We start from the raw sequence: 23400 nt of genomic DNA, 5'->3' as shown, positions 1-23400 counted from the left end.
AGTTCTGTCCACATGTGGGTTCGTGGGATTCTCTACACTGCTGCCTTGCGTATCTCAGTCGGCAGTCTGGCTTACTGGCCCCAGCGCCAGGTGGCAGGAAGACAGGGACAGAGAGAGTTCTGGAGGTTAGGGAGCTCTCTGCTCCCAGGGGATTTCTTGCCGGTTAGGCCTTGGGGAAGAAGGCAGGGAGGAGGGGTTTACCTGTGGGAAAAAGAGAGCACTGATTTCACAATCCACACAAGGGCCCAATTACTCCTCATGTGTTTATTCACAGTTATTGCACCATGTGATCCAGGGCCACTGGAAGGTTTGGGATCCAATGACCTCATCTGAGCAAGCCACAGTGCTGACAGAGACATGCAAAGTAGCAGCACAGAGGGTCATCATGAACCCACATGTGGATAGAGCTTCACAGCTTATAAAGGACTTTCATAGCGGCCTCTCTTGCCCAGTCCTCATCATTGATTCCACAAGGGTGGCAGGTCAGACCATCTGACAGATAGAGTCACTGAGAGTCAGACAGGTTCAATGAATTGGCCACCTGGCTAGGGAGGAGTAGAGTCATGACCTGAACTCAGGTATGTTTGACTGCAAATTCTAACACTGCACTGTGCCCCAGGAGTCAGAATTCTCACTCAACCTTGACCTTCCTAGCTCTTGGACTGGGACTGTGGGGTCTCTGTGTCTGTCTCCCTATCCCTCCCTCCTGTCCTCCCTCTGAAGAGAGGGGGGTCCCTTCTCCCTCCCCCTTCACTCTCTCGCTTTCTTTAACGAACATTATGACTTCATCAAAAGTCATACATTCACGGGAAAAAGTAGAATAATCTTACTATTAAAAATATTAAGTAAAAAAGAAAAACTATCCTCTGTTAGGTTCAGCTCCTGTCACCTGATGTTTGTTTCTAGAGTTTCCATGTGATTCACGTGGCTGTAGTTAGTGTGTCTACAGCTTTCAAATTCTGCTCTTTCACCAAACATTGTATCACACACATTTCCATGTATCTACTTGTCTCCATAGGCATCCTTTTAAAAGATTGTCCAAGATTTGGTTTAGGACATATAGCATAATTTACCTAGAGTCAATGTCAATAATTGCAGAATATTATTTTCTTTTTTCTCCTTCCTTATTATTATGATTTTTTGTTATTATATTATTTTCTTTCATTTAATAAAATAGGAAACATCTTTGTGCATAAGGCTTTTATTTTTGTATTTTTTACTTCTCTTTCATAAGGCAGATTCACAGAAGCAGGAAAATCATTCATTTACTTTTCAGAGAGGATATAATGATTTTTGTTCTCTAGGAATATTGAGAGTTCCAAGTTCAATGCACCCTTGCTGGCTTCAGCTACTACAACTTTTTATTAACTTTACTGGAGTAAAATTTATGTAAAATAAGCTGAGTCTATGCAAAGTGAACAATTTGATAAGTTTTGATGGCTGTCCACACTTGTGAAACCACCAGCACAATCAAGAAACAGAACGTTTTGGGGCAACCACTAATCTTTCTGTCACTCTAGTTTTGCCCTTTCTGAAATGTCACGTGAATGTGATCATACAGTTTGTATTATGCCTAACTTTTTTGCTCAGCATGATTTTGAGATTTATCCATAGTGCTGTGGATCAGTAGTTTGTTTTTCTTGCTGGTAATAAAACTGGTCCATTGAATGGCTATATCACGAGTCATGTGTCCATTCTCCTAGTTCCAATTTGGAGCTATTATGAGCAAAGCTTCTATGAACAAAAAAATAAATCAATAAAGTGGTTCCCTGTCTCTCGATGCTGGTTCGGGGGAGAGGCAGAGTGGAGACACACTGCTGCTTCCTGTGAGAAGCTGTTGTTAGCATTACTTAACTTTTTAAACCATGTGCATGTATTGCTTTGATAAAATAAAATTAATGTGAAAATAAGAGCTCTTAAGAAATAAAGTAAAGATTTACCAACCTTTTGTCTCAGTTCATGTGTATCACTGGAAATGAATTCAATCACGTACGGCATCTCAATAGACATACTCAAAGAGAAACTACCAAAAATGAAGAGAAAGTTGTGTTAGTCTAACATCTTAAACACAAAACGACTACAATAGTAAGTTGTTTCATATAATTGAGTACTTGTTTCATATAATTTTTAACGAAAATTTAAACCATAAAACTAACATCCACGGAATATTGACAGGTTTTATGTCTGAGGTACTAACCTTTGCTGTGCTCCTATTTCCTTTATACAAATCTTCTCTACTGTATCCTGTTACAAGAAAAAGAAACATGTATAACTGAGTATCTACTAAGTTTCACAATGAGACTAAGCTGAATGTAATTTCACCAAGGCCCAACCTACAGCAGCAACAAGACAGCTGGTGGCACCTTGGAGTAGAGAGAGAGAGCATTTGCTCACGGAATGATAGTAACTTCTAAAATGCAGCTGATATCAGGGATAATTTATGACCATTTTGACAGAGATTTTCAACTATACACATGTCTAGGGGTGTGTGTGTGGGTACACACATAGACATTTATACCTGTCTATATATATACACACACACAAAAATACACACAATTTATATGAATACATACAAACTAGGAAGTCTGGAAGGACACATACCACAGTGTTAACCAGCAGCTCTGGGCTACTATCTGTGGCAATAGAGTGAAGAATGGATTACATTTTCCTCTTTAGCTTATGTGCATTCTTTATCCCTAACTAAAGTCTTCATGATGAACATGGAGCACGGACACAAAAATTTTTTAAGTGACTGAACAGAATAAAAATATTATGCCCATTTAGCATATCTATGTCTTTATTTTCATTTTACAAGCATTACATATGCCTAAATGCTAAAATGTCAGTAAAATTGAGTCTATGCCAAAAAGATTAGATTATTTCAGATATTTTTTCTTCCCTATGCATAAACCACACATACAAAAAGCTTCTTTAACTCTTATCTTGAGCATGCATACCTGAATGTTTTCATTCAAAGCTTTGTCCTGTCGCCAGGGAGCTACGGTGGCAGGCATGAAGAAGACTGCGGTGGTGCCTTGGATGCTGAGTTCCGTGATGTAGGTAATTTTGATAAGGATCTTAGCCTTAGGGGGTAAGTTGCCAACACTTACAGTAAAAACGTCCTGAAATAGAAACATATTACTTAGCCTGCACCTCAAAAGCATATCCATTCTATGCTAGTTGATCCTTTCTATTTCATAAACCACTTGAATTACAGTCTGACAGCTTTCTCCTCAGAAAACAGGAATAGAGTGTACAAGACAAGCATTGGTAGTGCTAAAGGAGAATCCTGGAGCCGTTCTCAGTGGGAGGACAGTGTGACATCCAGAGGGGGCATAGCAGGACCCTGCCCTGACTGGGGAGCGGCACCCCGCGGCCTCTCTGCCCCAGAGGCCCTGCGTGCAGAGCTCTGCTGCACAGTCTCCACGGAGCCCCTTCTTGAAGGACCGGTGGCCTCTCTGACTCCACAGCGCCCAGCACCACCAGCAGCTGTACAGCTCAAGCAGTTTTCCCTAAGCTTGGCCCTCACTTAATTCTTTACCTTATAGTAAATTCATCATTTTATTTTTTAGAAAAGTACTTCATTTTCTTTTAATGGGATATTGATAATTGTTGCATAAGGAGAGGAGACAACCTCATGACTAGTCAGGGCAGAAAAAACAGACGCTAGATGTATTCTTTTGATACCTACACAGAGAACCTTTTAATACCCCAGCCACATCCTCCATTCTACTTGGACTGTGCTGCCATGAAGATTAGGTATGTTTAGATTAGGAGTGTATAATATTAATGATTAATACAGATTTAAGGGATAAATTATTACTTTTGACATAAAAAATATCCATTTGCAGGATGGAAATAAACAATGAGGGAATCTTATTAAATGGTTTATAAACCACACATCTATGGACAGCTAATTTTTAACAAGGGAGCAGAGAACACACAATGGAGAAAGGAGAGTCTCTTCAATAAATGGTGTTGGGAAAACTGGACAGCCACATGCAAAAGAATGAAAGTGGACCATTATCTTACACCATACACAAAAATTAACTCAAAATGAATGTAAGACCTGAAACCATGAAACTTCTAGAAGAAAACATAGGCAGTATGGTCTTTGACATGGGTCTGACCAGGCAATGGAAACAATGGGAAAAATAAACAGATGGGACTACATGAAACTAAAAAGCTTCCTCCCAGCAAAGGAAACCATCGACAAAAAGGAAAGACACCCTAACAACTGGGAAAAGATATTTGCAAACCATATATCTGATAAGGGGTTAATATCCAAAATATATAAAGAGCTCATACATCTCAACAACAAAAAAACTAACAACCCAATTTAAAAATGGGGAAAAGATCTGAACAAACATTTCTCCAAAAAAGATATACATGTGGCCAACAACCACATGAAAAGATGTTCAGCATCACTAATTATCAGAGAAATGAAAATCAAAACTACAATTAGGTATCACCTCACTCCCATCAGAATGGCTATAATTAATAAAACAGGAAAGAACAAGCGTTGGAGAGGATGTGGAGAAAAGGGAACCCTCAAACACTGCTGGTGGGAGTGCAAACTGGTGCCGCCACTATGGAAAACAGTTTGGAGATTCCTCAAAAAATTAAGAATAGAACTATCATATGATCTAGCTATTCCACTGCTGGATATTTAGCCAAAGGGCATGAAAACACAAGTGCATAAAGATACATGCACCCCTATGTTCATCGCAGCATTATTCACAATAGCCAAGACTTGGAAGCAACCCAGGTGCCCATCAAGGGACAAATGGATAAAGGAGATGTGGTATATATACACAGTGGAATACTAGTCAGCCGTAAGAAATGATGAAATCCAGCCATTTGTGACAACATGGATGGACCTTGAGGGTATTATGCTGAGTGAAATAAATCAGAAGGAGAAAGTCAAATACCGTATGATCTCACTCATAAATTGTAGACAAAAACAACAACAAACAAACACACAGAGACAGAGATTGGATTGGTGGTTACCAGAGGGGAAGAGGGGAGGGGGGATGGGTGAAAGGGGTGATGAGGCACAGGTGTGTGGTAATGGATTGTAATTAGTCTTTAGGTGGTGAGCATGATGTAATTTACACAGAAATCGAAATATAATGATGTACACCTGAAATTTATATAATGCTATAAACCAACAGTACTGCAGTAAAAAAATATATATGTTAAAAATTTTTTAAAAACCAAAACAGTTTATAGTGCTCGCCCTTAAAAGAAGTGCACAGAAGGCTGGGGTTCATTCGAGAGTCTGCTACTTAATAGTGTGGGGGTGCAGCTCTGTTTCTGTGTAGGATATAGACAGATGCAAGAGGTCATTTCCATTATAATAAGCCAGATTATCTACAAAATCCTAACTTGTCTTGAACCTGTCAGAAAGCTGAATTCCAAAGAGTGACAAGCCCCTCTGAGGACGGACAGGACAAGGGACCTGTGTGAATTCCTACAGGCTAAGAGTGGGCTGGTTTCTGGTCTAGACTGACGGGGCACTCCTGATATAGGGGAGTCTGCACTCACTCGGAAGCTTTTTTCTACAGTGGGAGGAAAGGCAGCCTCCCTCCAGCCTTGGTTTTGGCACTAAATTTTCTCTTTATTTTCCCATTTACTCTTTACCTAAGCCTTTCTGTTACTTCCTCACTTAAATATTTGGGATTACAAGCTAGACCTCTATCATTGTAAAGAGCATATTAAGATTTATGAGTCAGATATGGACTGGCTGCCACAGGAGCAGAAAGCAATGGCGCCCAACCTCTCCTGGGGGACGGAAGGAAAGCTTTAATTGTCCCTTAGCTGAAGAGATGTTTAAGCTCAGATTTTAAAAATAATTTTTAAAAAAATCAAGCAAACAAATGGAGTTAGAGCATTCCAACCAGAAGAACAAGGGCCTCTGCAATGGCATCATGTTTTGGGGAACTACAAACACCTCAGGCTGATCGGGGTATGAAGTGGGAAGAAGAAAGTAGTGTGATGAGATTGAAGAAGTGGCAAGGCCATGCCTTGGAGGGTCTTCCACACCATACCAACGAGCCAAGGGGGTAACTACGGGCCCTACATTAAAGTAACGGTGATAGGAAAGGTGATGACATGGGCAGATTCCACAGATACTTAGTAGGAAACTTCAACAAACAATTAATTGGAAATGGGTAATGGAGGAGAGGGAAAGGAAGACATGAAGGATGATCCCAGTTCTCCCACTTGACTGACTGGGTAAATGGTGACGCCATTGTTGAGACAAGGAAAAGAGAAGGAGGAAGCAGTCTGGAGGGGAAGGGAATGAGATCAGCTTTAGACATCTTATCTAATAAGTATGTGGTTTTTAAAATACATACATATATATATATATATATATATATTTTTTTTTTTTTTTTGGTGAAGAAGATTGGCCCTGAGCTAACATCTGTTGCCAATCCTACTCTTTTCGCTTGAGGAAGATTGTCACTGAGCTAACATCTGTGCCCATCGTCCTCTATTTTATATATGGGACACCACCACAGTGTGGCTTGATGAATAGTGTGTGGTTCCACGCCTGGGATCTGAACCCCAGAACCCTGGGCCACCAAAGTGGAGTGTGCGATCCTAACCACTATGCCACTGGGCCAGCCCTTAAATATATTTTTATTTTTAATTACTGATTTATTTTAAGGAACACTCCACTCTGTTTTTTTTGACCTGAGTTCAAAATGTATTAAATGAAAGATTAATTTATATACCAAAGGTGGGCCAATATAAATTTGTGTCTAGACATTTATACAGACTCTCTTCATTGTGCCTTAACCCAAGAATCTTACAGAGAAAAAAACCCATATAATTTTAAACTAAATTAGACTGAAGCTTCCTTAAGTCAATGTGCTAGCGACCTTTCCCTAGGTCTGGCAGCTCAGGTCCTTTTCTGCTTCCCCCTTTACCATTTAACACTTAAAGGAAGGTGCTCCAGGGCTGCATAATGCCAAGTCTGTCCCCATGCCATCTCAGGGACCCCCATGATGACTCCCAGAGCCCCACATCCAGTGCAGGCCTCTCTCCAGAGCTTCTGACCAAATTTCCAGCTGCCTCAGGGACCTGTCCCCTTTGGTCTCTTGAACTTGTCATCTCCTGCCCTCATGACCTCCATACCCACATAGAAACTGCTTCTCTCAACTCCCTACCTTGATGAACATCCACACCAGAACTGTCCAAGTGTCAGTTTTGACTCTTCTCTCTGCCACACCCTCCCACCCTCCAATCTTTAACCAGTACTGTGCATGTTCCCTCCCTAACATCTTTCACATCTTTTGTATCCTCTCCATTTCCACTGTCACTGTTTTAGTTCAGGCCCTCATTATACCTCTTGTCTAGATTACCACAACAGTCACCAACTGATCTCTATGATGGACTGCATGTTTGTGTCCTCCCAAAACTCCTATGTTGAAACCCTAACACCCAATGGGATGGCATTAGGAGGTGGGGCCTTTGGGAAGTAATTAGGTGTAGATGAGGTCATGAAGGTAGAGGCTGAATGATATAGTTAGAGTCCACATAAGAAGAGAAAGAGACTAGAGCTTCCTGTTGCTGCCCCATGAGGAAACCAGGAGGAGGGTCTTCACCGGACTCCAACCATGCAGGCAGCATGAGTTCGAACTTCCTAGCCTCCAGAAGTGTGAGAAATCAATTGTTGTTAAAGTCACCCCATCTATGGTATTCTCGTTATAACTGTCCAACCCAAGACAGTGTTCTGTGCCCCAAGGTGTCCCTCAGACCACTCCATCCTCCTCATTACCACCGAGTGTTCTTTCTCAAAGGCGAGTTTTACCAGCCAATCCAAAATACTTCTATTTCCCAAGGAACTCTGCTCTTTCGGATCTCTTACAGCCTGTGCAGACATGTTCCCTCTGCTTGCAAGGTCCTCACCTCTTACTTTGTCTGGGGAATTCCCACTTATCATTTAAGACTGAGCTCGAGGGCCTTTGTCCTGGGGAAGTCTTCCCTGACTGTCCTCTGCCTCATGGTTCCACTACCACATTAAATACATGTCTCCGTGCTGCACGTGTTAGCACACATCACACTGACTTGTTGAGTTGCTTACCACACGAGACCCTGAGCTCCACATGGGCCCATCTGTTAGCTTTCAGCCACTAGCATTCGGCACAGGTACTAATGTTGGTTTAGTTGTTGAACTAGAGAAAGTGGTGGTCAAAAAGTCACACTACAAGGGGTCTTTAGGGACGACTGTTGTCCGGCATGTGGGAGCTGCAGGGAACCTCCGTGGGAGCGCTCAGTGGCCTGACGGCAGTCACTGCAATACACTGAGCAGGAAAACAAGTCAGTCTTGTGCTGAAGGGAAAGAGAGGAATGGTCTGCTGAGAGAAGAGATAAAGGGGAGGTCTGCTTTACTTTTTAGGGCAGATAGGGCAAGAAGAAAATGCAAGTAGCGAGGCAGAAATTGGCAATATAAGTGAGAGGAAATGATCGATGGAGCAAGCACTAGGAAAAGGTTATACGAGAAGGGATTAGCATTAGCAATAATCAGGGAGGAAAGGAGAGATGAAACTGAGGATATCATTTTTGAGTTGGAGGGAAGGAAAGCTAAAAGAATTTGTGATTTATAATCATTTTTACTTGAAATAACAAGAGGGGTCACCTATTGATAGTAGCAGAAATAGAGATAAGGTTGCTTCTTAAGGAGAACAATAAAAGATTGAAATAGCTGCTGCTGAGAATGAAACAGAGAGGCTAACGGGGGCGAAGAAAAGGACTGTGGAGGAGCAGTAAGAGGACTCGCCACGGGGAGCAGTGTGGAGAGCACCACGCGCGGGTCTTCCTGCGAGACGAGCTTCTGCCAACTTTACCCACGCTTCTGATATGATGTTTGTCATCTTAAGTATCCCCACACAACACTCAATGCCCTGGGTGTCTAAAGCCAACCGGCTAGTCTTCTGACAGTCAGGGACATTATATACATATATAATATATATAACACAAAATATGTTACTATTTTTACATTATCACATATAATATTACACATGATGTATATGCTATATATAAGTATAATGTTCCCAACTATCAGAAGACTAACAGATAATATGTATTTACATAATATATAAACATGCAATAATACATATATAACATATAGTACTGATATATTATTATATTTATTATACAATAATTACATACAATTATAGTATTTATTCTATATTTAATTCTATATTTTTATATATTATATTAACATTATTTACATATTACTGTATAATAATTATTATATGATTACTATATGTTATATTATTAACATCAAATATCATAGTATAAGAACAGCATAGTCACTGGATGGCAAAATACATTCTAGGAGACCCAAAGGCTCTGGTTAGCAATGGTTCTGACCAGACTTTACCCATAGGTAATATCTTTTGTGAAGTCTGTTTTCCTGCGGACCATGCTTCTAGGGAACTATGTTAGCATCAAGGAGGAAACGCGCATACCAAGTCATTTACGACAATAACCCCACCCTGGTAAGTGGCAGCCTGTGAAGTGAACGCCAAGCTTTTACGCACGCGCTTTGGCTGGGGGGTGGCGTTATTAACTATTTAACAATGACCTCTTTCTTGCTTATTCCCATCCTGCAAATGGATACCTTAGATGTCAAAAGTAATAATCTATCCCTTAAATCTATGTTAGTATTTAATAATTCCCCCTCCAAACATCAAATTTTCACACTACTATGTCAACGTGTCATCCTCAGAGAGATATCTGAAGCACGTGGCCTGTCTTTAAAAACAACTAAAACACTAGAGATACTGGTTAGAAAGTGACTGAATGGAATCTAGCGTACACCAAAGGCACCAGAGGCACATTTAAAACATCTTATATTTAAGAAAAGAAATCCAGTGGACAGGATAGTTGTTCCTTCTTCCTTATTCTCCACCTTCTATCCCTACGAAGGTAAATAATCAGAAAGGAAAGAACCTGGACCTATCTTAGGACCCTACAGAAAAACCTCCCTGGGTTAGGATTTGGTGACAATTGGATAAATTGTTAGGCAAGCTTAGTTCTAGGAAAAATGTAAATACATTAGTCCTTGAGCAGAAGATGAAAATTATGTATCCCAAATGTTTTCCTTTTGTTGTCACTTCTGGGAAACTCAGTTCTCAGTGACAGAAATAGCTCTTCTTATTTGTTTGGCAATATTGAGGCCATTTCCTTCTTTATTTAGATAAGTCAAATGTGTGTGACCAGCTTGACTTCCCCTTGCTAACAGCAAGTGAAACTCTAGGGCCTAAAATAGCATAAATTATCCTAGTTTCTGGTATGAATTTCATATTTTACATCATTTTCCAACTCTTTCTCCCTTTCCAGTAAGTGCACCAGACCAATGGATGAGCAGCAAACCTACGGGTGCATCCTGATCCATCAAGTAAGCGCCGTGGCCTTGACTGATCGCGGTTCGGTATTCTCGGTGGGCTTTTTCCTTCTCCTCAACCTGGAAAAGATTATTTTTATACCAGTCATAATATGAATAGTGATTTCAGACTTTAATAAGGAAAACCATCAATGTTTCTTAAAACCTAGGCAAAAACAGAAAACTAAGAGTCTAAGATGAATGAAAACATATGAAGTGATCATCAAAATGTACTTATCTAATAAGAATCTGAACCAGAAAAGACAAACTAAAGAGACTTCTCTTTAAGTTGGGACTAACATATTTCAGAGTCAAAAGAGAAAAGAAAGTTTGATTGGGACTTTATGTTGAACAAAAAAATAATAAATTAAGTTTATCTCAAATTTAATAAAATGTGAATTATTATTGCAACTGTGGGTTAGCCAATTCCTTAGAATAAACAAAGAATGAATCAACTGTTATTCCTTTTGGTACAATTTTTCTTAAAAAGTTACAAGAATAGCCTTCATTTCAGTTTGACTTTTACAGCAGGGTACAGAGAATCAATCAAATTTTGCAAAAATATGTAAGAGCCTCACTGATTTTCCAGTGTGCCTCTGTTAAACTTTTGATACTGAAATCACTCCGTTTTGAAGTGCCTAGGCAAAGAATTTGCAAGTCACTGACCAATGAAAGCTGGACAGGTAGGGAGAGAAACCAGTCAATCAGGGAGGGATGTTTGAGTGGAGGCTAATTGTATAAGTGCTTGGTTCTTCAAAGAATATTTCAGGTGGGGCCAGCCCGGTGGCACACTGGTTAAGTTCATGCGGTCTGCTTCGGTGGCCCAGGGTTCGCAGATTGGGACCCTGGGTGCAAACCTAGGACCGCTCATCAAGCCACACTTTGGCGGCATCCCACGTAAAACAGAGGAAGACTGGCACAGATGTTAGCTCAGCAACAATCTTCCTTAAGCAAAAAGAGGAAGATTGGCAAGTGATGTTAGCTTAGGGACAATCTTCTTCACAATAAAAAAGAATATTTTTTGTTATAATACGGCTGCTACTCAACTTTATAGCTTGGAGACTCAGATAATGAAGCTTTGGGTAATTGGCAAACTGATTTTGAAACTAAAGAGCAGTCACAATGCATTTTCTCCCCTTACCTCTCCTACTATGTGTTTCCCATTGATGAATGCTTCAAAACCACACACAGCCGCCTTATCATCCAAAGGAAAAACGTATTTTGCCTCAATGGGCACAGGATTTTGATTTGTGTATGTCTGGAAAACAATGACCTGAAGGAGAAGAAAATCCATTTATCAGATGAAACCATACGGGACAACACTTGCAGGAACAACTATTAATGATAACTATTACGCATATTTTCTTGAAATTCCTTGAATTTTTATCTTGTCCCTCAAATTCCCAGCCCTAGCTTCAGGAGTTAGAGCAGCCTGTCATTGCCATGTAGAGTCCACGTCACAGGATAAAATGCATGTTTAGACAGTTCCTACATACCTGGCTGGAATAAAAGTCAGTAGAAGTATTACAAATACTGGCTTAACAGAAGCATCAGCTTTCATTAAGATGTTGAGAAAACAGCCCCTTTTATGTGTGGGCCTTGGTGTCACATGGGCATGTGGGCTCAGAGACTATTCCAGAAAAGTTCTTCTATCTGGTCTGCTTTCAGGTCTTGGCATTTCCTCATTTAGCTCTTTGTACACAGCCCTCTGGCAGCTTTCTCATCATCCTCATCTCTTACTGTCTGGCTGACTCCTGAATCACATCTTTCCCATGGCTATCTGCTGTCTCTATTGTTATCAGATTAATTTTTCTAAATGGACCATGTGTATCATATCACTCCCTGGCTCAGAAAAAGGCTGGAGTCTTTAAATACTTGAAAGATTTTTTAAAAAAACAAACAGATGTGTAATAAATAGAAAAATTTTACCATAATTATTACTTAACCAAAATTATTACATAGCCATAATAAGGCAAAAATATTTAATCATTTGTAATCAATAATCTCTGAGAAGAGATTGAAGTGAAAATTTTAAAAAAAGCAAACCAAATTCCAAAAAGCTGCTCACAACTGAATTTACTGTAAGCTGGCTGCCCCCAGGGTGTGTGAGGCACCAGATAAAAATTTTTAAGGGGCCTCTGTCTATTTGAACAATTTGCATGTCCCCAAATCACCTGGTCACTACCCTCCAGGAGACCCAATCTCTTGTAATTCTGTAAACGAAGGCCTTGCTGACTGGTGGCTACCCATTCGCCAGGCAGTTCCCCTGGAACAGGGGACTGGCCCTGGCCCAAGATGATCCCATAGGCTCAAATCCTAGAGTTTCCTGGGTGTCTGGAAACTCTAGAAGGTCGGAGACAGCATCCGGCAGAGGAGAAGCGGGTTTGGAGCCAAGTAGATTACTGGCTGGGAGATGTCACACACTTTCCTCGTGCACGGAACTCCCTCCCTTCCTCTCTTAGATATCCACAGTTTTACCAAACCCCTCAACGGCACATAGGCTCAACTTGCAACTGATGAGTAGGATCATCACTTAATTGTATTTTGGTTCAGGCTAATGTCTTCATCCTACTCTGTCCATGTCCTGCCTACATGTACTTAGCAGGTCTGTCTTTGCACATGAGTTCCCAGAGGTCAGGCCTATGTCAGCTTCATTCTCTTTGCACACCACATTGTATGACTGGGCACTCGGAAAGTAAGAAATTTTAGATGATGATAAAAGTACTTTTACTCGGATTTAGAAGAGAATACACTGTACAAATTTTTGACATCCTAATTTTTCTCCTTCAAACAAAACCATTATTTTAGTTTAGCTGTTAAACTAAAACCATTAAACTCATTCCAAGAAGAGTGAAACGTGTGAAACGTGTGAGCCAAGAACATACAAATTCCCTGCTGCGGGGCCTCCACTTGGACACTCAGGTCAATCCACAGGCCAGCGGGCTAATCACAAATTAGTGCAAAATTCACTGCTAAATCACGACTTAGTTTGTGGATAAACTTCCCCACTGAAAAAGCCTCATCAGGTTTGACATATCAAATGGTGAAAATGGCCTAATGCAAAGTGACATACAGAGGACACACGCCTCTCCTTGAACACAGCCATCGTCTGTTCACATCCACTGGATGAGAAAATATCCTGGGTCCTGTACATTCAATATACCTAATAGTCAGAACACTGTGGGCAGATGCTATTATTTCTATTTTACAGATGAGGAAACTGAGACACAAAAAGGCTAAATAACTCCCCAAAGCTCACAGAGCTAGAAAGGAATTAGCAAGGATTCAAAGCTAAGCCTTTCAAACTCCAAATCCTTGGCTTTATACAGTCCATACCACATTGCACTACAGCACGGTGGTTAATTAGGAACCTGGACTCTACAACAAGAATGATCTGAGCCCAAATTTGTGCTTTATCATATTGTTTAATGTCTCTGAGCATCAGCTTCCTCATCTAAACAATGGGCATAATCATAGCACTTACTTCATAGAATTTTGGGGAGAATTAAATACAGCACATGAAAAACTCAACCTAGGACCTGATTCACAGGAAGTGGTAACCACTGTGGTCACAGCTCCTAAATGGCTCCAAAAGGATTAGCATATGTACATCATCTCCCATGCGTCAACATCCGGGTCTTCCCAAAGTCTGTGATGTTCCCCTAAGGTACTTCAGGGATGTGAGTACGGATCAGATTGGACCTGGGAGTAGTGGTCAGATACATCCAAACTTGTATAAATACCATGAGTGTGATAAGAAATTTTTACATACTGAGGTATATGGGGTAGCTATTCTGAATTAAACCTGATTCAGCTTAAACTAAAGCAACCTGATTTATGGCCTATCAAACATACACTGTACATCTGCTTTTAACCATTAAAGCAAAGAATGCATTAACCATTATCTCAAAGTCAAAGAATGCATATTTTCTTTCCTACAACCCCAGTATGGGTAATGCCAGTATCAGTCCTCCTGAAGATAAGCTTCCTTTCCCCAACATTAGGGTCATGTTGACCTGCTAATCTGTGACTATACATCTCTGAAACTTTGATGAATATGTATCTTGAATACACATTCAGGATGAATACGTATCTTCTTTGTTCCAAAAAGGTACAAAACTTTCCTGAAAACCATGCTTCTCTGGAGTACTTTCTTCCTTTGTTAAGGCTTCTCTCCTAGGTTATTATAATCCTCAACTTGGCTTAAATAAAATTCACCTTCTCTCTCTTATCTATAGAACAGTTATTGGTTATTTGCACTGACATTTCTTGGTGTACTCAGTAGGATTTCAGAGGAACTTACTGAGACCACCTGGAATCTACTTTGAACTGACACTTGAGACCAGCACGGGCCGAGTGGGCCCCCCGACTTCACTGTACTCTTCAGGCACCTGGGTCACAGATCCTGACCTTCGCTTGAGCTGTTGAAGTCCTAAGACTAGGCGTCCTAAGAGGGCACCAGTACACATCCTAGGTAAGAGGAACCTAGGGGGAATTCCTAGGCCAGGGGAGCTTAGGAGGAACTTTAGAGTGAATGTGCAGGCTGACCTTTTTACTTTGGCTTTAAATTGGAAAGAATTGTGTCTACAAAGTCTGAACAAACTGTTTAATAGCAAAATGAGAGACAACTTGTTCAGCTCTGAAGAGAAAAGACACAGCTCTTTCCAGCCATAAGGTGTTCTCAGGCAACTGAGAACCTAGTGAGAGTGTCTGAGGCTGAGCCTCATGACGTGCAGCGGTCTCACAGGGAATTCCATCACGATACCCAGGGCTGAGCAAATGAGGATTGGTCATTTAGTGCTCCGAGTCCCCATGGTAGTTTTAGACCTTTGGTGGGAGAAACTGAGACACGTGAGAGTGTTCATGGCCTTACAGGAAGTGGCACTCACAAGCAGCATACTTCTGACCACTACACTGCCCTCAGAAATTGTTCAGACTTTATAGTAAAAGCCAACCAGTTCCTGAATGGGCAGCCTCCCCTAGAACTCTGGCTGGCTTCAGGTACAATATGTATGGAGCTGATACCTGCAAGTGCTAAGAAAATGGGGATAACCCTAAATGGCTGGATCTTTGAATCAAGATAACCCAGGATAATTTAAAATTACAATAGCCATTTTGGGGCTCCTTTGAGTTTCCAAAACTTGTCTTTTTGTTCACTAGATTTAAGAGCCTCAGAACAGACATATTAAATGCAATCTTTAATCTCTAAAGAGTCAAGTGGGCCACCTTCCAGCACAACTGCTCCAAAACTAAAGGTTCGGGAAGCTGTAAATATTTATGAAGAACAGCAAAATCCCACTAAGCTTGTTTCATGTCCTGAGAGTTTGGCTTGATAATCGTCAGGTTCAGGACCCCAAAATATGGTCAGACAAAAATGCAGCCGCACCCCATTTACAGTCAGACAGAAATGCGGGTTGAACTCCATCGGTGGCTAGGGTCCTATCAAACTGCCACCAGCCTCAGGGTAGTTACACTGGCCATTAGAAGGAACATTCCAATTAGAGAGGATCATTTAAGAAGTATACTTAAAAGCAAAGGCTTCAAAATTCCAAAATAACCTTATCGAAAGTTTTTTTTTTTTTTTTTTTAAAGATTTTATTTTTTCCTTTTTCTCCCCAAAGCCCCCGGTTCATAGTTGTGTATTCTTCGTTGTGGGTTCTTCTAGTTGTGGCATGTGGGACGCTGCCTCAGCGTGGTCTGATGAGCAGTGCCATGTCCGTGCCCAGGATTCGAACCAACGAAACACTGGGCCGCCTGCTGCGGAGTGCGCGAACTTAACCACTCAGCCACGGGGCCAGCCCCCCTTATCGAAAGTTTTGTTGCAAAAAGCTAATAAAAAATTAAGTTATAGTTTTACAGACACCCCCATAATCTACCTTTGAAGGAGGGTTGAGTAGGAGCCCCTCCCAGAGTTAACAAGACTCTGAGAGATTTTTTTTGGAAATTGCTACATTATTTCCTTAAACAGTCACGGGGCAACTAAAATTAAAACTTAATGGAGTTTGGGTCACCCCGTGGAGGAGAGGTTGAGTTCGTGAACTCTACTTTGGTGGCCCGGGATTTTGCCGGTTTGGATCCTGGGCATGGATGTGACACCACTCATCAGGCCACGCTGAGGTGGCATCCCACATGCCACAGCTAGAAGGACCTACAACTAGAATATACAACTATGTACTGGGGGGCTTTGGGGAGAAGCAGAAGAAAAAGAAAAGATTGGCAACAGATGTTAGCTCAGGTGCCAATCTTTAAAAAAAAATTAATGGAGTTGTTTAATGCTGCCAGGAAGAGTTACTATTTGTGTCAGCTGAAACCTAACAAGATATTTGAAAGGATTTAGCAACTTATGATCAGAAATTTGGCCAAATTGGAAGCTGATATTCAAAGCCTGATAGGAATCTTTTTTTAGGCCTTCTTCCCTAAGTTAAGATAAAACTATGTACCCAGAGAGAAAGAAGCAAATTATGGATAATGTAATTGGATGTGCATGTCAGTCCTTTGCTAAGTAACTAACCTCCCCTGTTTATCTCAAAAACTTGTAACCTCTTCGGAGATATTATCTAGACCATCCCAGATTCCTAAGACTGAAGAAAAAAAGGGGAAAAGAAGCTTTTTAAGATGCGAATTGCTATGGAAGCACCCCTGCCCAAAAATCTAAGGAAAATTTTAAAAACAGAGGTTATAAAATCTTTGCATCTATCTGTGCATTTATATGTGTCTATATATGTACATTACAAATATGTGACATTTTTCTACCTCCAGATGGTATTATTAAGACTAGTTTATAAGAGAGCTCTATCCAACTAGCTTAAAGTAAGTGCTTACATAAATTACTTCTAAATAAAAAAAATAAATTAACGCAAATGAATTTCAGGATCGTGTGATCTAGGAAAATATTCAGTATTAAACGTTTTATGCAACGCTGAGAAATTTTCTCTTAAGAAGCATATGTTTCTAGACAGTATTTGTGAGCCTTCCAATACACAGGATGCTAATGGAAAAGAATAAGGAAGACAACTCTGTATACAAGAAAAATAAGATGTATGCTTGGAGGTTTTTATTTGTTTGTTTTGTTAAGAAAGGTAAATTTGTCCTAAAGTACTAGAAGGAGGGGAGACATGGGACAAATTCTGAACACAAAAAAAAGAAAGTTATAGAAGGTTTGTGAAAGAAGCTTGAGGAAAGAATTTTGTGCATGGTCAAGTTGGCTAAGATTAAAATAAATTTAATTAAGTGAAGAAGTTTTAATAACAAAAGTAAGCTGGTATAAAAATTAGAATTTGGTTCTCTCTCTGTTAAAGGATAATTTTCCTGGACTTTTAGTCTGCTTATGAAAGGTTTTCCCTTCACCTTTGAGTAAGCTTACCTAAAGGCAAGGATGTTATGTTTTGTCAAAATAATTTCCTATGTTCAAAAAGCTGAAGTATCTCTGTTAACAGAGCTAAGGGTTTTTGAAAACTTTTTAACTCTCTATGATTGCCTTTTAACATCTTCTGTTGTTTCACAGTGACCTATGATGCCATGTGACCAAGTGTTTTAAAACCTTCTGATATTTTTGACAAACCACCAAAATTCAAATCCTAAATAAAGTCTTTCTTTTGACCTAAAAGTAACTTTGAGAATTTCCAGCAGGACCCTGGGACTTCTCAAAGGATTTGTTTTCTCTTCCTATAAGGAGGAGATACTAAACTAATTAGGTTTATTTGGTATATTAAATAGCATGGGAAGCATTTTCAAGTGAATGATGATAAACCTTCTTAGGTTATATTGTGTGGATAAATGTTATTAATATAAGTGTCCTAAAAATTATATAAAATTCCTGAAAATCTGATATGTCCTGGTGTAACTCTAGTTATTATCTTAAAATGTTATAACCAAATTTCCTTTTCAATTGCATTATAATGTTAAGTCTTTTGTCATTTATAGATAGCTATTGTTTTACTCATATGCTTTTACAAATATGTTTCATCTTAAGAGAAATTCATGGCAAAGACTCTGATATTTACTTCACAATACACATTTCTGATGAACTTATTACAGAACTCTAATGGAGAAACTGACAGCTTCATAAAACCGCTAACAAAAGAACAATTGAGGGGATTTCTAGGACTGACCGGATACTGCAGGAATGGGGTGCCTAACTTTTCACTCGTTGCTCAACCTTTGTATATATCACTTAAGTCTGACCAGTCTGATTTGATTGAATGGACCCTGCTTGCAGCACCACAGGAGGAAAACGATCACTACTGCATTTTATTAACAGGGTACCTTCTTATCCCTAGAAGTGACCTGTTACAAGAGACCCCTACTGCTAATGCTGATCTAATGTAGTTTACAGATGGGTCCTATTTAAAGATGAGCAGGGACATTACCAGGCTGGATACGCAATAACATACACAGTAGACATAATTGAAAGCTCTTATTTCCCAGGAATAAAATCAGCACAGCAGGCCAAATTAATTGCCTTAACTCAAGCTTGTCAACTGGCTAAGGATCAGATAGCTAAGTTTATACTGACAATTGCTATGCCTTTGGAGTGGCACACAACTTTGGAATGCTATGGAAACAATGAGGGTTCTTAATCTCTGCAGGACAACCTACAAAAAAATGGGAAACAGGCTGCAGAATTGTTAAATGCTATACAACTACCAAAATAATTAGCAATTATTAAAATACTAGGGCATTCCAAATCTGACTGTTTTGCTGATGCTGCTGCCAAGCAGGCAGCTTTAACTACTCATTTTGTCCAGCCTTGAGAATGCCCACTGCTCTCTGTTAACCCTGCTAACCCAGTGAAAGATTTCCTTCAACAGGCTCAGGGAATCACCACAAAACAGAAACAAATACGGTCACAAAAAGGGGGACTTCACCACACAAACATGGTTTGGACCTGATTAGAAAAAAAACCCTATAGTGCCGGTTGGAGTGCAATTGCTGTTACTTCAACATGCACATCCTTTAACTCACTGGGCACCTGAAGAGATGATTTTAGGGGGAAAACAATATTTTAGAAAGCTTTCTCCCACAGCAGCTCATAAAGCATATGCTTGTTATGCCATATGCCCTAAATATAATCTTGGGAAACCACTTCCTGAGTCACAAGGTCACTTTCCCCTTCCTAAGGGACCCTTTAGGGTCTGGCAGCTGGCCTTTGTTCAAATATATCTTAGTAATGATTCGTATGTTTTCACATTGGGTTGAGGCCTTTCCTTGCAGAAGAGCAATGGCTTTTAACAGTAGGTAAATTGTTATTGGAAAGGATAATTCCTGTTTGGTGGATTCCTACCAAGTTACAAAGTGGCTGGGGAACTCATTTCACTGGACCAGTAATTAAATCTTTCTGTGACACTGGCCAGTAAGGCAGCAGTTTCACTGTTCTTACCATCCCCAGTCCTCAGGATTAGTGAAAAGAAGGAATGTCACTATCAAAACTCAATTGGCAAAGCTTTCAGAAGCATTTAATCTCTCATGGCCAAAAGCTCTTCCACTAGTACTTCTCAATCTTAGATCTACACTGTTTGGTAAACATCGGCTGTCTACTTTACAGATAATAACAGGACGGTCTATGGAATTAGATGAGGAAATGTATGAACCAACTGTGCCCAAGGGAGATACATTACATTATTGTCAAGGTCTTATTAAGGCACCTTAAAAGAAATGAACGGTTGGTAGCTGATTCCTTTCACAGCGAGCTCCCAGGAGATGAAGACCTTAAGGATCATGGACTACAACCTGGAAATTTTGTTTACTGGAAGAGGCATCAAATAAAAGACTGTTTGCAGCACCATTGGAAAGGACCATATCAGGTACTTTTAACCAATCCATGCACTGCAAAATTAAAGGGCATAGACTCATGGATCCACACTTAAAAAGGCTCCTCAGCCTGAGTGGATTTCAACTCCTGTTTCTAACGCCCGACTTTGACCAAGACAAATACCTCGAAACCAGAATGAGAATAAATTTATTACCATTGTTACTATATCTGTTCTATAATTGTTATAAACAATGTAATCATAAGAAGTCAGGTAAAAGCACATGTACAATGTTTATGTGACAATCTAAAAATAACTGACAAATTATATGATCTATGAAATGCTTCCCCTGTCAATATATACCTCTCTGCTTATCCATTATATCCATCTATTGCCCCCACAATGTGGATAACTGAGCAAATCAATGAAATAAAAACCTAGCACCCAGGGACATGATGGACCCAGAGCAGGCAGCAACTACCCTGGCACCAAGGGACAATATTTTGACCGTCAATGCTTTCTACTGAAAGATTATCGATCAAATGGAGAAAATTATAAGAAATTTTCATATATTGAGGTATATGGGGTAGCTATTCTGGATTAAACCTTATTCAGCTTGAACTAAGGAAGCCTGATTTATGGCCTATCAAACATACATTGCACATCTGCTTTAACCACTAAAGTAAAGAATGCATTAAACATTATCTCAAAGTCAAAGAATGCACTCTTTGAAGATAAGGAGGCATATTTTCTTTCTTACAATGCCAGTATCAGTGCCAGTACTGGTAATGCTGGTGTACTCCTGAAGGTAAGTTTCTTTTCGTGGACATCAGGTCATGTTAACTTGCTAGTTCGCAACTGAATACCTCTTTGAAACTTTGATGAATATGTATCCTGAGTATGTCTGATCTATGTTCTTTTTCTAAAAAGGTGTAAAACTGTACTGAAAACCATGCTTCTCCGGAGCACTTTCTTCCTTTGTGAAGGCTTCTCTCCCAGGTTAGAATCCTCAGGTTGGCTCAAATAAAATTCACTTTATCTCTCTTATCCATAGAATGGCTACTGGTTATTTGTGTCTACAGGTAGCATGCTCTTTCTCACCCCACCCCACCCCATCTTCCCAGCTTAAGGTGATTTCCCACTGAAGGGATAGGAATATCACAATCTTACTTTCCTAACACGACTTCATAGTTATTGAAAGCAACCTTTAGTGTAAGAAGCCAATGATGAGGTCGAATCATAGAAAACAAAATTCAGTTTTAGAATACTGAGAACTTTCCAAGCTTCACCACATCTGGCCACCTACCCGAATCTGTGCCCATGACCTCTACCTTCCATCTCGTGACCGTGGATGAACTAGCTGCAAGCTTCTGGCTGGGGCCAAGCACTGCACCTAAGGATTGGCTCCCATCCTCTCCCACCTACAAAAGTATCCATCTCCAGCAAATCCCCCCTGTGATATTGTGATTTATAATAGGAAATATATATTTGGTCTTAGAATCCATTTCTGGCACGAGAGCTCCTAAAACCCTTGGAATGTCCTAAGTGATAAGAACAATGTAGGCGTCTTTTAATATTCCCTTTCCACGATACCTGAGTTTATGTTAATGAGGTGACTTTTGGAAAGCACCTAAGGATGGGGGCTTGTTGCCAGGAGAATCAACAAAGTGACTAGAGGGGTCAGAACTTCCAGCCTCATCCTCTGACCTCAGGGGAGGGGAGAGGGGTTGGAGATTGAGCTCAATCACCAGTGACCAATGATTTAATCAAACATGCCAATGTAATGAAGCCTCCATAAAAACCCCAAAGGACAGGATTCAGAGAGCTTCCAGGCTGGTGAACACGTGAAGATATGGGGGAGAGTGGCATGCCCAGATAGCATGGAAGCTCTGCATCCCTTCCCACATCCACTGCCCTGTGCATCTCTCCCATCCGGTTGTTCCTGAGTTATATTCTTTTAGAATAAACCAGTGATCTAGTGAGTAAAATGTTTCTCTGAGTTCTGTGAGTCACTCTAGCAAGTTAATCTAAGCCAAGGAGGGGGCTGTTGGAACCTCTGATCTATAGCCAGTCAGTCAGAGGCACAGGTAACAGCCTGGGACCTGTCCCTGGCATCTGAAGTGGTGAGGAGTAGAGCAGTCTTGTGGGACTGAGCCATGAACCTGCAGGATTTGATGCTATCTCCAGGTAGATAGTGTCAGAACTGAGTTAACTGCTTGGTGGTGTGAACACACACACATATTGTACTCTCTTTACTGGATCATCAGTTTTTCTCTCTTGCACTGGTTCACATATATGTTATGATTTCTCACATCTCAAAAGAAAAAAGAAAACACTCTGACCTTATTTCTCTTCAGCTACTGTCCCACTTTCTCTCCTCTGTCTCCAAACTCTTTCCTTCCATTCTCTCTTGAACTCACTCTGATTAGGCATTTACCCTCACTACTCCATCAAAAAGGTGATTGTCAAGGTCACCAATGATCTCTTTATTGCTATATCCAATGGTCAAGTCTCAGTCTTTATTTTACTTGATCTATCAGCAGGCTTCGACAGAGTTGACCATTCTTTCCTCTTCATTCAACTTCCAGAGAAGCTGGTTTCCCTTGTGTGTGTATCCCACTGGCTATTCCCTCTCAGTCTCCTTTGTTAATTCAGCCTCATCCCCCTATCCTCTAAATGTTAGCTTTCTCTTCCCTCTCTACACCGATTCTCTTGGTGACCTAATGTGGTCTCATGACTTTAAGTTGTAGCTAAATACTGGTGACTCTCCAATTTATAACTCCCAGCTGGAGTTAACTCTTCCCTGAACTCTAGATTCAAATGTTTCACTGCCTACTTGGCTCTTCCATCTGGCCATCAGAATCTTACATTATATGGCCAAAGAGGACCTCCTGATAGTCCCCCAATCTGCCCTCTCACTGCCTTGCCCATTTCAGTAATGGCAAACACATTTAATCCTTCTAGCTACTCAGGCCAAAAACCCTGGTGTCATCCTTAACTCCTGATATCTCATCTTCCATATCCATCAGCAAAACTTATTGATTCTACTTTCAAACCTTTGCCAGACCCAATCACTTCTTACCACCCCCACAGTTAACATTTTGGTCAAGTCACCAATATCCTTGATTGAATTATTTCAATAGTTACCTACATTTGATGCTGCGGTATGCTCCCAGATGTCCTTTTCAGGACCAAGGCTACTGAGAGTGTCATCTGATGAGTTCCTCCCCAGACACTGTTTTTGGCCAAAGG

At 40.4% G+C, this 23400-nt stretch overlaps 1 protein-coding gene across 8 annotated transcripts in view; it reads right to left on the bottom strand.

Moving 5' to 3' along the window:
- Positions 1-23400, bottom strand: part of PARP4 (poly(ADP-ribose) polymerase family member 4) — a 126324-nt gene that overhangs the window by 63889 nt on the left and 39035 nt on the right. For all 8 annotated transcript variants that reach the window (XM_070239392.1, XM_070239398.1, XM_070239393.1 and 5 more), the window contains exons 16-20: positions 11541-11672; positions 10394-10480; positions 2958-3122; positions 2198-2244; positions 1945-2023 (exon numbers count right to left, since the gene is read on the bottom strand). In XM_070239392.1, the coding sequence (XP_070095493.1) occupies positions 1945-2023; positions 2198-2244; positions 2958-3122; positions 10394-10480; positions 11541-11672 (510 nt within the window). The remainder of the gene's footprint in view (positions 1-1944; positions 2024-2197; positions 2245-2957; positions 3123-10393; positions 10481-11540; positions 11673-23400) is intronic.

This window comes from Equus caballus, chromosome 17 (assembly GCF_041296265.1).
Source record: "Equus caballus isolate H_3958 breed thoroughbred chromosome 17, TB-T2T, whole genome shotgun sequence".
Taxonomy (NCBI): Eukaryota; Metazoa; Chordata; class Mammalia; order Perissodactyla; family Equidae; genus Equus; species Equus caballus.
The sequence above is the reverse complement of the archived record's forward strand: the minus strand, read 5'-3'. Positions and strand labels throughout refer to the sequence as shown.